The sequence below is a fragment of the Corella eumyota genome, chromosome 2, assembly GCF_963082875.1.
Source record: "Corella eumyota chromosome 2, kaCorEumy4.1, whole genome shotgun sequence".
Lineage (NCBI taxonomy): Eukaryota > Metazoa > Chordata > Ascidiacea > Phlebobranchia > Corellidae > Corella > Corella eumyota.
Window position 1 is genome coordinate 1,239,758 of NC_137491.1, and position 18,358 is coordinate 1,258,115.

The following is an 18,358-nucleotide window of genomic DNA, read 5'->3' on the forward strand; positions in this document are numbered from 1 at the left end:
TATGACGTAACAATGTAGGGTGTGACGTAACAATATAGATTATGACGTCATAGAGAATAAATGGCGACCCGATGTCGAGATAAAAGTTTAAAGGTTCAGGTTTTTATAGTTTTAAATTTTTCTTTTGTTTTTCGTTTTCTTTGACCTGGTTTTTATTACGTCACCTGTGCGCTAAAGTCACGTGGGATCTTATTTCAAGCTGTTTAATACGATGGATTATTAATAAGATTTTGATTTTTAACGCGAATTTATTTTTGATTGAAAAAAATTTAACTAATTACTTATTTAGTTTTATATATTTGAGTTAGATAAGAATATAAACAATTTTTGTAATTGTATTTTTTAAAATTTTATTTATTTTTTACAATAAAACACAATGTGTAAAACAATATGGCTATTATTACAGTTTTCTTCAATTATCTATAACAATGTTGGGTTATGACGTCACAGTCGTTTAAATTTGGCACATTTAACAAACAATTTCACCAAAATATTTACAAATGCAAAAATGATTTTTATATGAAATATGTAAAAAAAAAATTGAAAATTGAAATTTTTTACAAATAATTGCCCCCCCCTTATTACAATGTATTTTTACCCCTAATCAAACTAGTTTTAAATGGACGGAATTTGATAAAAATTTGAAATTTACATAAAAGCAAAGAATTTACTGAAAATTAACATTTAATATTCTATTTCAAGCATTATATGCAAAACAGTTCACCCCTATTCGAATAATATGTAAATATATTGCCCCATAATTTTGTTATTTGTTATTTTTTAGACTTTTATGTCTATTACCCCTTATTTAAATATAGAATATTTACATATAAGAATACTGTGCTCAACATTGGATTAATAACAGGTAGAAAATAGTCGACAAAAATGAAAAAAATAATTTTTAAGTTTTTAAAAGTTGTTTTAGCGTTTAACTTATGACGTCATACTTACGTTTCATTATGTAATTCATGACGTCACAATCACGTAGATAGTTTTAAATAACGTTTAATTTAACACATAGTTGATAGTCTTTGTGACGCAATAATTATGATGTATAACTTGTGACCTATGACGTTAGTATAGTTAAGTTTTTTTATGACGTCATTGTAGTGTGACGTAGTTAGTTGATGACGTTGCATAGTTGGTCGATTTATTTACAGTATGTGCATAGCTTGACGGCTTGCCGCAGTGATCAAACAGAAACATTTATTCTTATTTACATTATGACGTCACGATTGGTGTAATGACGTCATCTAAGATCGAACAGTTATACGTGACGTCATGGTATGGTGTGAAATCTAAAAACACAAAATTTAGAGTCAGAAATTTAATTTTTTGAGTTTTTTTTTAGTATTTTTTGTTTCTTAATTTTTTAATTAATTTTTATTAATTAATTTAATCCATAACCATGTTAAAATCTAAAAATAATTTTAAATTAAGTTTTTACTTTTGTTGAGTTTTTAAATATATTTAATTTTTTTTTTGTATTGGGTTATTTTTACAACCGCTAGACGTCGTGGCAGAGCTATTATGTCCAAGTTTTCAGAATTGAAGACTGGACAATAAATTCAGTCCACCCTACAATTCCGAATATTCGGACATAAGCATTTATTTTTAAATTGAATAAAATTGGTAATCTCGGGACAGGGTAATTTGTCCCAAGGACAAATTTGGGACCGGGTAATTTGGGACCGGGTATTTGGGACCGGGTAATTTGGGACCTGGTATTTGGGGGCAAGGAAAGGGTAATTCGTAATTTTTTTATACATTAGTTTTTAATTAATTAAAACCTTTTAGCTAATTAACCAGTTAAATTTACTCAGACAATAGCTGCCTTTTAGCAAGAATTTTTAATAGTTTAGCAATATTGGTTCTTTTTATGGTTGTTTGTTATGGTAACTGGTCTTAATGGTTATTTTAATAGTTCTTGGTTTACATATTAGTATTTTTTATGGTAACTGGTTTTAATGGTCACTTAAATCATTTTAGGTTGGCATATTGGTCTTTTTTCTGGTTGTTTGTTATGGTAACTGGTCCCAATAGTTATTTTAATAGTTTTTGGTTTGTTTATTGGTCTTTTTTGCAAGTTACATTACAAAATTGGTTCCTGATGGTTGTTTTATAAATAAAATTTGGTTAAGTAAATAAATTGGTGGTCATTGGTTGGTAGTTAATGGTGTTTTGGTGGCGATGGTCGTTGTAATAATACGCACCATCAAATAGAGTTAGCTGCACTTAGCTAACCTAGTAGATGAAGCAAACTATTATTACGTCATAACACTGGACTATTGCGTCATATTTATATATTGTACGACGCTGCATTAATGTGAAAAGTATAAAAAATATAGGATGATACGTCAGAACTATAAGTATGACGTCAATATACTGTTATGTTGAATAGTGTTATTGTATTGTAAAATATTATGTAAATGTGGTTGTTTACTCAAAAAAAAATAGTTATTTGCATAAAATTGTTGTTAAAAAAAAATAAAAAAATTGAAGTTGTTAAAAAATAAAAAAAATAAAAAAATGTAAAGTTAAAAAAATTTCAAAAAAAATGGAAGTTGTTAAAATTATAAAAAAAAGTTGTTAGTAAACTACTATTCTGTTCAGGTTTGCGATGTGCCTTTGTATGCTCATTGTTACGTCACATACGGGTAACACGATTCATCATGACGTCACCACCGCCACCAAACTACGTTTAACCACCAAAAACTACTTATATACTTACGTCATTATTTGTGACGTCACTTATCAACTAAAATGACACCAATTTTTAAATTTGAAATTTTTTAATTTATTTATTTTTTTATTTTTTTAATTTTTTTCAGAATTTTTTAAATTGGTCTCAAGCCACGTGACTTGGTCACGTGACGCTCGAAAAGCCATGACAAGTCATCACAAATAAAATTATTTTTAATTTTAAACCTTTTCCCATTTTCTAACACCATTTAAAATCTTACTTTTATTCGGCTGTGGAGGTATTCGCTGTTAAAACAAATAGTCATTTATCACGTCACAAACCAATCTTGATGACGTCACAATTAGTGACTTTTGAGCAATGTCACTTGTATTGTGACATCATCAGACCAAGCTGTTGGTTGTGACGTCATAGCTAACGTCAGCTCCGTCGCAGAAATTTGTCATCATTTTTTTAAAATTTATTTCTAAATTTTTTCTTAAATAATTAATTAAATTAATTTTTAAAACTTATTTTTAGAAAAAAATTTTTTTAGTGAAAATTTTGCCAGGTTTAAAAAAAGCTTTTTCCTAGAAATATTTAACATCCAAAAACGTTTATTTTTTACCTTAAAAACTTTGTATTTGTTTATTTTAGAGTTTAAGTTAATATACCGATATTGCCTTAAGCAAAAACAAAACTCTAATTTAAATATCATATTTTATATTGAGGTTTCTTACCTTTGTTGTTGAACTTGTAACCTTTAATCTACATTTGACCATTTTTAAGAATTCTAAATTCAAGTAAAAAAATATTTTAAATAGATAATTTTTAATAAGTTTTTAATTAATTTTTTTCGTACCTATGTTTGTTTAATTTTAGGTTTGTTTATTTTGGTAAAAACATAATTATATTTAAACTATTCGAATATAGCTTAAATTAGTTTAACCTGAATTCCTACTAAAGCCCTAACAAAATTGAAAACTTAAATTTCAAAAATTCTAAAACAAAATAAAAATTTTATTACCTTTTATTTAAACGTTTTTCATTTTTTTTTCGATTTTTTTGCCTAGTTTTTCTATTTATCTATTTCATCTGAAAACACAAAAAGCCAAATTTATTCAATCGGAACGAAAAGTCGAAGTGTGACGTAACAATGACACACCTAATTTCAGTCACGCGTTAATTATGACGTCATAACGCGACTTTGTTAAAATGACTTGAAAAAAACTTTACTAAAATAGTTACTTTTACTTTTAAATTTATCCAAAAATTTTAGATTTTCAGATTAAGTGAAAAAATTTAATTTAAAGTTTTTATAAATAAACAAAATTCCTAAAATTTAAACTAAAAAACTGCGCGCCAAAAATATCGTTTTTATGTGTTAAAATCAGTGCTTTATTTTGAAAAGAAATTTTCAAGAGGTCCCGGGTTTAATTACACCCCGTTCCATTCAACTAGGGGTTAAAATGATACCCCGATCGGGTTACCCCTTTGTGTTGGGCCTTAATTTAAAAATTCACAAAAACTCACCGAGTCTGAATAACAAACAGACCTATTCTGTGAAAAAATAATGGCCATTGTGACGTCAGAGGGGCTTTGCACGCGAAATTTAACTTTTTATCCACGAATCGGATAAAAAAGTTTTTAAAAATAACTTAAGAATGGTACTCTTATAAACTTAACTAATGTAACTCTTTAACGACCCTACATAATACTTTACACGTTTTTTGAACCACTGTATACGTTTACCGTTGGTAAAGGGTTAGCATATGTTTATTTATTGATTTAAAAGTTTTTAAATTGAGATTATGAATCATTTTTAACTTTTTAAAACTCTAAATTAAAATGACAAACACGTAAAACCTGAATCTTAAAATAAGTTCTCGTAATATTGGTTTAAAATTCGTACTACTAGAAACAAAAATAGAAAATTTATTTTAAGATATCTTTAATTTAATCTGTATTTACAATAAATTTAACAAAATTTAAAATTATTTTGCCTTATTAAAATTGCCCAAAAATATGATTAATACCTAAAATCTAGTATAAAAATTTAGTTAAAACTCACATGCTAAAAACGTATTTTTTTCTACATTTTTTGCGCTTACATATTATATAAAAGCAAAAGGTTAAAAAATTGTTATATAATGTTAAAATAAAAATACCAAACTACATGAAAGTTAAATGTTATCTAATCTTTGAACAGCTTACATCAATGACCTTAACTTAAAAACGAAACTCTTATTTTTATCGTATTTCGTTTTATCTTTATACTTAGTATATATAATACACGCTAGGGATTTAGAATAATAAATAATCGTTTTATTTATTTAACTTGAACTCTATACTGAAACATAGCGATTTTTAAACTATACTTTAAAGTACTTTTTAACTAAGTTTAAATTTAGGATTTTATTCTTTTTATATTTTAAAAATTTTTTTTACACTTTTTTAAAATTTTTTTTATTTTGTTTATTTTAATTTATGCACTACCTTTACAAATTGCGCCTTAAAATAGCAAAATCTAGGTCTGATTTTGACTGTTAAACATTTACAAACGACTGACTTAATAATCTAAACCAAGTTTTTTTAGTTCGTTCCCCAAGTTACAAGTCACGTCTCTTTAAAATAAATTTTTTCGGTTTTTTTTTAAACAATAAACGAAAAACCCGCGAAAATTTTAGATTTCAGATTTACATATAGACTAATCACGTTGCTTATTTATTTTAAGTTATAATCACACGAAAATTACGTTAAATTTATGTTTAAATTTTACAATTTTTGAAAAAAATTAAATTGTATTAAATCATACCTAAAAAGCCACGTTTAGCTTTCTCAAAACTTACAATACGCAAACCTTTAAAATTCAAATCCAAAATTACCAATATAACGCAAACTACAAATATCTTCTAGACTATATTTTTCTGCTGTACAACTCTACCCAAAAAATGATTTTAACTTAAGTTTTAGAACGAACGAAGCTACCTGTTCGTCTGACTCCACTAACCAAGCGTTATGATGGCCTAGTTTGTAAGCAGTGGCGTCTGCTTAAACATCGGGTTGGCAAAATATTTAAAATTGCGAATTTTTTAAGAATTTTATTAGGTTTTAAATGTTATTGTACGGAGTTAATATTTTTGGCATTATTTTAATTTAACAATATTGTTATTTTTGTTTGTTTGTTATCACGTGATTTTAACTTAATTGTTTTTTTGTAATTTGGGTAAAATTGGAGAGTTTGGATTAGTTTTGTTTAATATTTTAAATTTTAACTTAATTGCCGAAAATTTTAACGAACTTTTTTATCATTTTCGGCAATTTTGTTAAACTCTCAAAATAAATTTATCTATTTTTTTAAACACACAACCCCGACAACTACCACTACTTAATTTAAATTTGAAATTTTGATTTTTTGCCCAACTTTTCTTAACCCCTTTACATATTTTTGTTTCTGTTCGAGCAAATATATCTAATTTCAATATTTCGCAATATTTTTAACTAAATATAATATCTTCTAAACATAGAATAAATACTAAGAATTTGTAAACAATTAACTTTCCCAAATTTTAAATTTCAAGCTCGCTCAGTCTGCGATTTAATATCAATAACTAAACGACCTGATCCTCTTATTTAAACAAATAAATTATGACGTCATAGTCAATATCGCGCTGCCGCTCGAACGCGGACCAAGTTTATGTTTATTACGTTGACATTTTTCATTGTTCGGTCACAAATTTAAACATAGGCGACGTTAGTTTTATTAAAACATTTGCTAAAAAATGACCCAAATTTTTATATTAAACTTTGCTTTTAAATCTTTGTGTTTTATAATAGTAACTTATGCCTAGTCTAAATAGTATTTAAATATGCTGAAAATAACTTTAAATTATTTTAAAAACTTTGTGAGGGGTTTAAATGAAGGAATTTAAATGTTGGTGTTTAAATAAAAGGGGTTTAAATAAAAGGGTTTAGATGTAGGGGGTTTAGTTAATTGGGTTTTAAATAAAAGGGTTCAGATGTAGGGGGTTCAGTTAATTAGGGTTCAAACAAAAGGGTTCAGATGTAGCGGGTTCAGTAAAAAGGGTTTCAAACAAAAGGGTTTAGATGTAGGGGGTTCAGTAAAAAGGGTTTCAAACAAAAGGGTTTAGATGTAGGGTATTCACTAAAAATGGTTTAAATGAAAGAAGTTCAAACAAAAGGGGTTTAAATAATTAAAATTACATTTTAAATTTAAAAGTCCCCCAAATAACGTAAAATTTTAAACTTAGCGCCCGTTATTTGAATTTAAGATATCTTTTGTTATTTAAATAAATTTAAAATTAAATTAAAGTCTAAACAATTTAAAAAATTAAACAAAATTAAAAAAATAATTATTTTAAATTTTTATTACGAGAAATATTTAAACAACTTAAAACATTTTGAATCCAACGCCGATGTTGTTTATTTAACTTAAATATTGACTCAATAAATAAAAATAAAACGAAACTTATTAACCGAGGGTACCATGTCGTGATTCGCCTTGTTATTTGGTTTGTGCCGTCATAATTTGTGACACATTGTGTTAGGCGATGACGTCATAATGTCGGTTTAAATTCAAACGAATATGAGTAATTAAAAGGGTTTGACGATTTTAAGATAAAAAATCTTTTTTTAGTTTGGATTTAATTTAGGAAATTAATAAGATTTTAACGTCTGGTAGTGTGGTGTACTTTGATAAAAGGACTTTGGGTTCGAGCTGCACCAATGCCACATTATTTGCCCTTGAGCCTAGCGTTTATAGTTAGCTTAAATACACCAAAAGGTTTCGGGTTCGAGCCGCACCATTGCCACATTATTTGCCCTTGGGCCTGGCGTTTGCAGATAGCTTAAACACACCAAAAGGTTTCGGGTTTGAACCTCACCAATGCCACAGTATTGGCTCTTGAGCCTGGTGTTTACAGTTAGCTTAAACACACCAAAAGGTTTCGGGTTCGAGCCGCACTTATACCACATTATTTGCCCCTGAGCCCGGCGTTTACAAATAACTTAAACACACTACAACAACACAGTCTTTGAGGGCAAAAAGGTTTCGGGTTCGAGGCTCGAGACCGATGAATAGCTTAAACACGTCACACCAGAACATCTTTCCAAAAGGTTTTAGGTTCGAACCGCGCCAATACCAAACTATTTAGCTTGTGAGGCCGACGTTTACGAATAGCTCATAACAGCACACCCTTCCCCCCCCAAAAAACAATTAAACCTATCTCATTAAGGTGATGCAAAAAAAGGGGAAAATAAGTACAATACAATTTTATGCCAATTGTTATTTTATTTTTAGTTATTCTTATTCTCATCATGACAAAATTTCTAATTTCTTGCACAACTTAAAAAATCGCTGATAAATGAACTTTTAATCCTGACACATATTCAGTTACATTCCAACCCATTGTTAACAATACCACGCATCAGTACGAGTGAAAATAACATCTGTTTTAAAGTTTTGATTTGCAACAAGATTGTTTGACGTCACACTTTGACACGTGATACGACACGTGCTCAGCGTTACAATAGGTTAATTATGACGTCACAATAGAGGGTACTTATAGGACAATAGTGGGGTAAAAATTGCAACTTTGCGATTTTCTGTTTTTGCATTTTTGCAAGATTATTTAAAGTTAAAAAAAAAACGTTTTCGCGATTCGGGAAATTTAAATTTCAAAAAAAATATGACGTAATTATTTTTAAATAAAATGACAAAAATACAAAAAAATAAGATTTTTATTAAATTTAAAATGATTTAAAATTAATTACCAAAATAACTTTTATAGCATTTTTATTTAAAATTTATCAAAAAAAAACGCGAAATGTAAACATTTGTCTACAAATTTCAATACTAAGATTTCTTTTACCATGTTTCTACTATTGTCTGTTTTTGGCAACTTTATTAAATTTTTTTCGTTTTAAAGTAATTTTAATTTAAACAAAATAAAACTGTAACATTCAATAATTACCTTAAATTCTATTCCACCTTCCGACTCCAAATTTGTTCAAAAATAAAATATTTTCAACTTCGAATCCAGTTAACAACATAGCTGCCTTTTTTGTGACGTGGTATTTATTCGACCAATCAGGATACGTTGTTGTTTTAACGAATTTAAATTGACCAATCATGAGGCTCGGTTGTGTACACACTACGTGGCACCTCTCTCGATGCATATAAGTTACCGTGACGTCATAATAACGGTGTTGTTTTGTCATAGATGTTGGTTTAAGGCTTTAGTTAACTTGTCTAACTTGGAAGTTAATAATTTTGAAATTCATAAATTTATTATTTTACATTTTTATACAAATTTTGGCTAAAAAAAAGAATTTTTGTAATTTAATAAAAGAATAAATTGTTTTTTTAAACACTTGGAATATATTATTAAATATAGTTTACATAAAAATAATGTTTTAATAAATTGTTTTTTTAAACACTTGGAATATATTATTAAATATAGTTTACATAAAAATAATGTTTTAATAAATTGTTGTTTAAAAATTGTTCTTTTTTTAGGGTTTAATTTTATAGTAAATTGTTATAAAAAACTTGAATATTTGTGATTTTAGTTATTGATTTAACATTAAATTATTGTTATAGAAATATAATAACCAAATTTTATACTAATATCAGATTATAAACTATATAAAATACAATTAAATAAACTATTGTTAATTTGTTGTTATTTAATAATTCGTTTAATAATTTTAATCCAACAACCCAATACTAATTTGATATTTTAACTTATGTTAATAATGTAACGCAGGTGTTGTAGGTACTTGATTAAATAAACTTTAATCTTAAGTGTAACAACATTAAATGGATGTTATGATAGTGCACGTGTTTCAACAATTTATAGTCTTTGTTACAATTCATAAAGATTTTAATTTTAATTAGTTGTTTTATTTTAAATTTTATAGGTAATATTAATTTTTGTGTTCTAAAAAAAGACGGCAGCGTGATGTAGTAACCGGCAGCGTGGTGTAGTGGTAAGAACACTTGCTACACTACACATGAGGTCGTGGGTTCAATCCCCACTGCTCTCATGCTGTAGCGCCTTTGAGTAAGGCGCTATAAACGGTACGAACTCCTGCTGAGCCAGCACTTATTCAGAAGCATAATAACCGGGCAATTATAATATATAATATCCCAAACTATCACAAGCAACTCGAGACTGGGTCGGAGTAACTGATGTTACTCCATGTTTAAGTCGCGCATTCGACTTTCCCACATCGAGGATAAAGATATATACAAAAAAGTATTTTTACCTTTTAAAACTTTATTTACATTAAATAGGACTTAAAATTCTTTATTTTTATTCTTTTACCTCTAACTTTTGACATGTTTTATATAGAATATCTAGTGTCATATAAATTGGCGGAATAATAATATAAATGCTGTCGTTAGAAGTCGCTGTAGAGCAAATTGTAGTTTTTTCGCTATCAAGGCTTAACTTGTTTTACAATTGACTCTAGAATGCTTTTTAAGTTTTGTTTTGTTTTTGACGTCATAATATTGTATTGTTCGTTTTAATTTATAAATTCTTTAAATAGTTTGTGGCTGCAAAATTCTAGAATTTGAAACTTTAACATTGAATTTATTGATAACTATTACGTAACAAATTCCTTTATTGTGTGATAATTGTTACGTCATACAAAATAATAAGACGATGACGTAACAATTATTTCTCTGGAATTTGTCAACATCTTTAAGGCAAAATTTTTCCACTGTCACGTCATAATTCGCAAATAGTTCAACGATGTTTGAAATTATGACGTCACAATCGAATCCATAATATTTTCAACACAACAATGAACCGCGTTTTATTTGGTTTGATTTCCATTGTGACGTATTTACTCTAACTTTAAGGGACTTTCCCTGATTTGTTGTATTTAAATGAGGTTCGTGGGAAAGTGTGAACTTTATGAATTAAATTGTTTTTCTTGTTCGTCTCATTAAAATCAAAATAACATTCCAACATTTCAGGATCAAATTTTATTGTTCTTAAATATTTACAAGTAACCAGAGTGAATTTTGTGACGATGACGTCAAACATTTTGTAGTGACTTCAAATTTTAGTAATGACGTCAAAAAATACTGATTCCCCCGCAAACTTTTCGGTGGCATTTAACGCACATGCAGCGACCTAAAAAGCAATTTGGTTTAATTACGTCATAGGTAAAGTCTTATTACGCCATAAGTGAAAATATACAACCCTATCACAAATTATGTTTATTAAAATGATACTTTCAATCTAAGGTAACAATTAAATTACATTATACAGTCCCTGACGTCACTATACTACTTATGACGTCATTACAATATGCATGACGTCATTATAACTCTCAAGTAATCAATATTAATGCATTAACATAGTTCATATAATAATTTTATGATAAACTTTTTTAAAATATGTGACGTACAATATAAAGTATGACGTAACACTCACGTGATTTTCGTTTCACCACCCGACATGTTGTTAACCTGCAGTAGGTCGAATTACAAAATTCGATCAATCTTGGATTCACTTTTCTTATCTGGTGTTTGTACATCACCTGTTAATCAAATATAACGTCACTTGTCAATCAAAAATAAAGTCATTTGTCGATCAAAAATGACGTAAAAATTATTTTTGACCAACTGTCAATCAATGTTAAAATTCAAAAATTAAATTAAAATGTTGAACTCACCGATGTAACTTCGATTAAATCTCTCAACAACAAACCCGGGAGTTGGTTTTTCGATAATTTTCCTAAAAATTAAAAAATAATAATTAATTTAATTAATTACGTAAAATACTAAAAAATTAAAAAATTGCTGCGTCATTTTTCTTCTCTTACCTGTACGTCTACAATTACATGGTTGTGACGTCATAATTACCAATAAAAGAGCGGCGATAAAAGCGAGGTTAAAGATCTTTGACATTTTTCTTGATTTAGATTTTAGAAGGTCAGGAAAGGGTCAAGAAGCAAAGGTTACCCGAGTTCAAATATATTTTTAATAAATATTTAAAATTGCTGAAAAAAAAGCAAATTTGATTTTAAAATTGCCGCAAATTAAAAATTTAATTAATTAAAAATTTTTTTTTCAATTTTTCTATGAACGAGAAAAAATAATTTTTCACCTCTCAAAAAAATTCGAATATTTAAAAACATAAACTATTGTTGCGTCATCAAATATGACGTCACTTTTTTGACACAACTGCATTTAAAAATTACTTTAAACGATATTTTAATTCCTAAAAACAATTAAATTATTTTTATTAATTTTCCAATAAATTCATTGTAACATTGTATTGCGGCAAACGATGCAACCGAGAACAATGTCGATTAATGGCTCAACAAGGGGGTTTATATACAACTTTCTTGTGACGTCATAATGCATTAAAAGTGGGTAAAAATAGGGAAAGTTTTTTTTTATTTTTGGGGTAAAAAATCGGTATTTTAAATTTGAATTTTGTTGCCAAAATCTTTCCATATTTGTAATGCCTTTGTGACGTCATAATAATGCATCGTCTTTTTATCGCGTGATAGTGGTTTTAATAAATTTCCGAAACTTTATTTTTTATGTTGCAAGATTATAAGGTTCTGTAAAATTATATTTAAATTAAATGGAACAAAAACATAAATTTTTTGGAAAAAAGTGGAAAAAAAAATTAATTCAAATTTTGTTAAATTCAGGAACAAATTTTATAACTGATACAAAACAGGTTAATTGTTGCCTTACAATAAGTTACTATGATGTCACAGACCGACAACAGTCTAAAGGTGGTTACGTCACGCTTTTTTGAACGCCACCCATGCGTGAGTCACGTGGTTAGGTCTAAATTTATAGTTTAAGATAAAAATATAAATTTTGGTTTATTTTAAGAAACAAACAGGAAACTGCATACCCGGATGTTGGTTTAAATATATTTTAAATTTAAATATAATTCATGCAAGTTATGCATTTTATTTCTAATTTTAAAGGAAAGTTACTAAACAAAAAGTATTTTTATTCTTTATAAACAAAATAAGATTATATTGCAAGTTTGTTAAAATACAATTTTAGGTTATTTTGTTTAAAATATTACTTTCATATATTTAGAAATATTTTTATTTTTAAGTTAAAACGGAAACAAATTTTTGGTTTGTACTTTTTTTAAAGAATGTTTTGTAAATATTTTAAAGTCAATTTATTTTAGTTTGCTTAATGTGGTTAATTTTTAACTTTTATTTATTTTTAATTTTTTAATTTTTTGGTTAAAAAACTGTAAAATTAAAGAAATTGTTTCAATTTTTTTTGTTATTTTAGTTTGACCTTTAGTTCACTATAAGAGGTTTTATTACAATTTAGTGTTTACAGTCAATACACGGTATACCGACCCTGTTTAGGGGAAAATATATTAAAAAATAAGGGGGCACTGAATATCACTAAAAACGTATTATTAAAAAAAAAATAAATAAAAAAAAATTTTTAAAATGTAATTTTGTTTAGTTTTAAAATTAATAAAAAAAAAATTATACAAAGTTAATTGAAATTTAAAAACAAAATTACAAATAGTTTTTATATTACATTATCAACAAAATGAATTACAATTTTAAATTTGGTTTTATTATATTACAAAAATAAATATCAATAAATTTTAATTTTACTGCTACTCGTCGCGTGCAGTCACCCGTAACCTTTCTTATCTATTTCAGTTTCGTCGAAACTCGACAACTTTTCACGAGGGATTTTCCCTAATTTACATAATTTACGAAAACTTTCGAAATATGAAAGCGAAACTGAGTTACCACAACATTTGCTTGTATTGCCTTATTTAGATGTTTTTAACTTTATTGGGTTAATGTCATTTATTCTAAGTTGATGATAATATATTTAATATTTAACTTTGAATTTATTTTAAATACTTTTATTCATTAAAAATTGATTAAAATAAATTAAAAATTTGGACATTAATTTTTTGGTGTTTTTATTAGTTATTAAACTTTTGTTTGTTTGTATAATGTTTATGTTATATATGTGGTGTGAATATATTGTAGTTAAATTTTAAATGTTATCTTTCACTATAGTAGACATTTTTGGTGTGTTGACATCTGTTATTATTTGTAATATTGTAAAAGCCCAAATATTTTATAAATATTAGGTCATTAATTTAATTATTGCAATTAAAACTAATAAAAGCATGCAGTTTTTTGTTAATTTAAAACAAATTGCAATCAAAACTTATTAAAATAATTGTATTTTTTAAATTATTTTAAAACAAATTGCTAATTTACTATATGAATTTTAAATTAAGGGTACAAAACGGTTTAAGTGTAACGTAAAATACACGTAATTACGATTTATACTGGCGTATTTAACGTTAACACTATGGTGTATAGTTGCTATTCTACTGTTAAGCTATATTGTTAGTAACGCAACATAGTTTAATTTGTAAAAATCACGTGGTGTTATGATGTCACATGAACGCTATTATCTACAAATTCTCAGGAAAAAATGAAAAGAAATATTTGTCGAGTTTATATTTTGTTTAATCATATTTACAGAAAAACTAATTTTTCATTAAAACAATTGAAATGAAGTTTAATAACCAAACAAAATAATCTTGTATTTAAATTTCAACGCCGTTCACACGGTGTGAAAAGTAAACTAGAAGGTGTGAAAACCTTTAGTGAAAATGTTTATTCCTAAATTTTGGTTCTTTTTTATCTATTTATATCACTTAATTAGGTTTAAAAAATTGTTTAATTTTTAAAATTATAAAATTAGTTGTTTACCTTGAATGAATACTTATAGAATTGATTTTATTTTTAATTAGTTAAAACTATTTTTGGTAAATTTCAGTAAAATTTATTAAAGTAAAAAACCAAACAAAATGGTTACAAAGAAAAATTTATTTATAAAGCTTAAAAAATCGACAAAAAATTAACTTTGATTTTAGGAACTTTTCTGAAAATCTAAAAAACATAAAATGAAAACGCTAAAACGTCTAAAAATATATATATATATGTAAAATACTAGTATAATAACTATGAAAGTGTAAAAAATGTCACGGTATAAATGGTGTTTGTATAACTAAAAAAAAGGTGCACTACTATTACCATTATGTTGTAATACTTTTTATGAAGAAAATAAAATAATGTAAAATATAAAGTTTATAATATACAAAAATATACGATAAAAAGGTAAAAAAATGTAAAAAATTGACAAGTATTTATACCAAAATATGCCATTTTGTTTAATTCTAATTTTTAGTGAAACCAAATATGTTAAAATTTTTGGCTGTTTTTTTTGTTCTTATAAAAATATAATTTTTGGGGTCTCTATAGAGACAGTATAGTTAGGTACTTTTAGTTTCTATGGTATAATTCTGGTAAATATTCAATCGGTTGTATTTGAAGTTTGTAGAGTAGGATTCGTGTTTTTGTTTTTACATGATAGAGGTCAAACAATGACCGTAGTAGTTACAAGCCCTGCATAAACGAAAGTCTAAAAATAATTTAAAATATTAGTTTTTTTTTAGGGTTTTTTACTGGATATAACAATAAAAAAATCAAAATTTGAAAATTTTTAACTATTTTATATTTTAGTCTTACTTTTATACTAAAAACTATATTTATTAAAAAAGCTATAAAAATCCATATATTTTTTTAAAAAGCATAAAAACTAGGCTAATTATACGTAAAAATCAATCAAAAATTATATTAAAAATAAAATAAAAATATTTATTATTTTAGAAAATCGAAAAATACACGAAAAATTAAAAACTTAATAAATTTGCTATAAAATATTAAATAATAGACGGACAATACTTTAAAATATGTTAATATGAAAAAAATCAAATTTTTGAAAGAAAAAATGACTAAAAATAATAAAACTTACGTCGGCGTTTTTTAAACGAATAACAATTTCTGTAACAAAAAAACTTCTGGCATTTCTTTGCTACACGTTTATTTGACCTTTTCGACCTTAAGTGACCTTCGTTGTTTTGACCTTCTGAACCAAGGTCATCTTTCTGCATGATTGGGTTGTTCTAAAATATATTTTTATTATTTAAAAATGATTTTTAATAGTATTTCATGTAGGTAAAATTAACCAATATTTTTAAAAAAATGGTGGAAAACAAAGTTTTTTTTTCAATTTTTTTTGGCTTTGAAAGTAAGATTGTATTAGGTTAATGTAAGTTTGCATTGAACCAAACCCTAAATATAGTCTGTGTGGTTGTAATATGATTTATATAGTAAAACAAAATTTGCATAATATTACTAACTCTGTGGTTTTGGAAATAAGATCATATTTGGTTTTAAAAAATGTAAATTTACAGGAATTTTAAGTAAAGTTTACCTCAACCAGGTCAACTTGGACATTTTTGTTGGGTTTTTCTACATTGGATTCTTCTAAAAATAAATTAAAAAAGGTTAATTTTTAATCTAGCTTTTGCTTTTATTTTATTTACTTAAAAAACAGTGAAAAATTCTGTTTTGGGTTGTTAGAAAAAAACGAAAATTGCTGATCCATCTTAATTAAATTTACATGCAGGTTTCAACCTCCAAAAAATGTAATCTAAAAATCTAGTGATTTTCTTGTACAGTTAGTTTGTTTTAAAAATCTTTCTGTGGCTAAGTTTTGTTGAATATCTAACTTAAATATTTGTTTCTAGAAATTTTACATCATTAATTTTGTCATTTTTTTAACTTTTAAATAAATTAAATTGCCTTTTTACGTTTTTTTAAAACTTTTTAAGATTAAAAATTGTTTACCTTGTAGATTTTCTGCTATCTCTCTTTTTTGTGACGTTGTATTTGCACTTATGACGTCACAGAACACCAAAACAACACAAAACAATAACAATAACTTCATTATTCCTAACACTTTTCTTGATTTTTTAAAAACTTATTTTGATCTAAAAACAACAGAAAACGTTTTGTAATCTTTTCTTACATGTGACGTCCTTAAAACTGACGTCATAACTGATGACGTCAAGTAGATGTAGCTAATTTGTCTGTTTAACAAGAAAGTAAAACCGTGAATTTCAAGTTAACTTTAAACTGCTAAGGGGTGCAGTCAGGCGTAACCTACCGACAACAAATTTATTTTTCTTTGAAACCACGTGGTTGGAATAATTAAAATTAGTCAACAAAGCTCTTTGTGACGTCACAAGAGTTAACTTTTTAAAAAATTATACGTTTAAAATTTTTTAATTTTTTTGCAAAAATACGGAAACATTTTTTTCAAATTTTTTTGATCACGTGACCTGAGTTCCTATAAAATGTTGCACGTGACTCTTTTTAACAGTAATTGATTACGTTGCAGAATGTCACCTTAATTTTTGTTTTTAAATAAAACTCCTTAAATTAAAATCTTAATGGTTTTTAATTTAAAAAATTCGAAAAAAAATTTTTTTTTTAATAAATTTTTTTTTTCTTAAAATAATTTTTTAACTTTTTGACTCATTTTTTTATTTTTTTTAGTATGGCTTTAAAGTTTAGACTTTTTTAAATTTTTTTTTTATAATTTTTTTACTCTTTTAGTAAAATAGGTTAGGTTTTTTAAATTATATTCTATCACTAGGTTTGCTTTTTTCAAACTCAATGGCTTTCGTTTAAGAAATTAACATTAATTTCGCTAAAAAAATAATAATTAACATTTTTTAGACCAATTTCTATCATTTTTAATTTAATTTTAAAAATTTTTTTATTCTAAATTATTTTTATTAAATAGATCTACTTAATTTTGTTAACAAAATTAAAAACACTTCGCGAGAACGTTAAATAAAAAAACATTTAATTCATTTTTTTAACTTTAACTTTTAGACTATTTAGAACATTAGTTCCTGCTTTTTATTTTTCACGAACTCTGCGTAAACCTGAGTTGTTTTTACTTCACACTCCTACTTAAATACACCTTACCTTCATTATCTAAAATCTTTTATTTAAAGTTTACAAAACAATCGACCCTCGCTACTATTTGTTCCTCTTAATCTTTGTAACTAAGCTTAGTACCTGATTTAAGTTTAGAATTGTGTATTTTTTAGGACTTTATGGATTGTCGATTTCCTATTTATATATGAAGCTTTTTAAACGATATATATATACACATATATATGTCCAATTTACAAGCCTACAAAATCTATAAAACTGCCGTTTGTGGCGCGCAGGAAAATTCGCGTGGGTAAATATTAGTTAAAGTCATATATTAGCAATATTTTTATACTCAAAAATTAATAAAGTTAGTGTCACGGAACACAAAAATGATTTTAACTTTAAATAATTTCACTTACTTTTTAAGTTATACAACTTTAAAAAAAATAAAACTAATTAAAAAAAAGAAAGGGGAAGCTCTGTTTGTGATGACGTGAAAGTACTAGCTTGCATACTACGCTACTTAGTACTCTTAACGTCACACAAAAAATATGGTAACCTGGTTTTTTATGTTAATTATTTTCCAGTATTTTTGAAAATTAAATTGTAAGTAGCACAGACATTTTTTAAAGGTTTTAAAGGCATTTTATGATTCAGTGTCAACCATACTAACATGCTATACATCACTTACAAAATTGCAAAACTCTGTAACATAACACATTAAGAGTTGCGACCATATTATGTTCAGCGCGGGCTATCGACTAGTTATTATTAAAACACCTATTTTATATTAATAAAAACAAAATTCTA

At 26.2% G+C, this 18,358-nt stretch overlaps 1 protein-coding gene and 1 long non-coding RNA gene across 4 annotated transcripts; both read right to left on the reverse strand.

Moving 5' to 3' along the window:
* Nucleotides 1-321: 321 nt before the first annotated feature.
* LOC145743056 (uncharacterized) lies at nucleotides 322-8,722 on the reverse strand. Of its 3 annotated transcripts, none has more exons than XR_014280981.1 (4): nucleotides 8,674-8,722; nucleotides 3,708-3,775; nucleotides 3,421-3,473; nucleotides 322-1,298 (listed from the first exon to the last, which is right to left on the reverse strand). It is a non-coding gene; the product is annotated as an uncharacterized LOC145743056 (long non-coding RNA). The 3 variants fall into 3 exon arrangements; XR_014280982.1 differs by lacking the exon at nucleotides 8,674-8,722 and adding an exon at nucleotides 5,496-5,623; XR_014280983.1 differs by lacking the exon at nucleotides 8,674-8,722 and adding an exon at nucleotides 4,214-4,765.
* Nucleotides 8,723-14,710: 5,988 nt separating this feature from the next.
* Nucleotides 14,711-16,586, reverse strand: LOC145743371 (uncharacterized). The gene is made up of 4 exons (XM_082561316.1): nucleotides 16,448-16,586; nucleotides 16,032-16,084; nucleotides 15,570-15,720; nucleotides 14,711-15,176 (listed from the first exon to the last, which is right to left on the reverse strand). Exons 1-4 carry the CDS (start codon nucleotides 16,545-16,547, stop codon nucleotides 15,118-15,120), a joined length of 363 nt encoding a protein of 120 aa, XP_082417442.1. The 5' UTR covers nucleotides 16,548-16,586; the 3' UTR covers nucleotides 14,711-15,117.
* Nucleotides 16,587-18,358: the final 1,772 nt, after the last annotated feature.

Coding starts and splice junctions, on each gene's coding strand:
- LOC145743371 (XM_082561316.1), bottom strand. CDS start 16,547: ATGAAGTTATTGTTATTGTTTTGTGTTGTTTTGGTGTTCTGTGACGTC. Junction 16,085..16,447: donor GATAGCAGAAAATCTACAAG/GTAAACAATTTT, acceptor ATTTATTTTTAG/AAGAATCCAATGTAGAAAAA. Junction 15,721..16,031: donor TCCAAGTTGACCTGGTTGAG/GTAAACTTTACT, acceptor AATATATTTTAG/AACAACCCAATCATGCAGAA.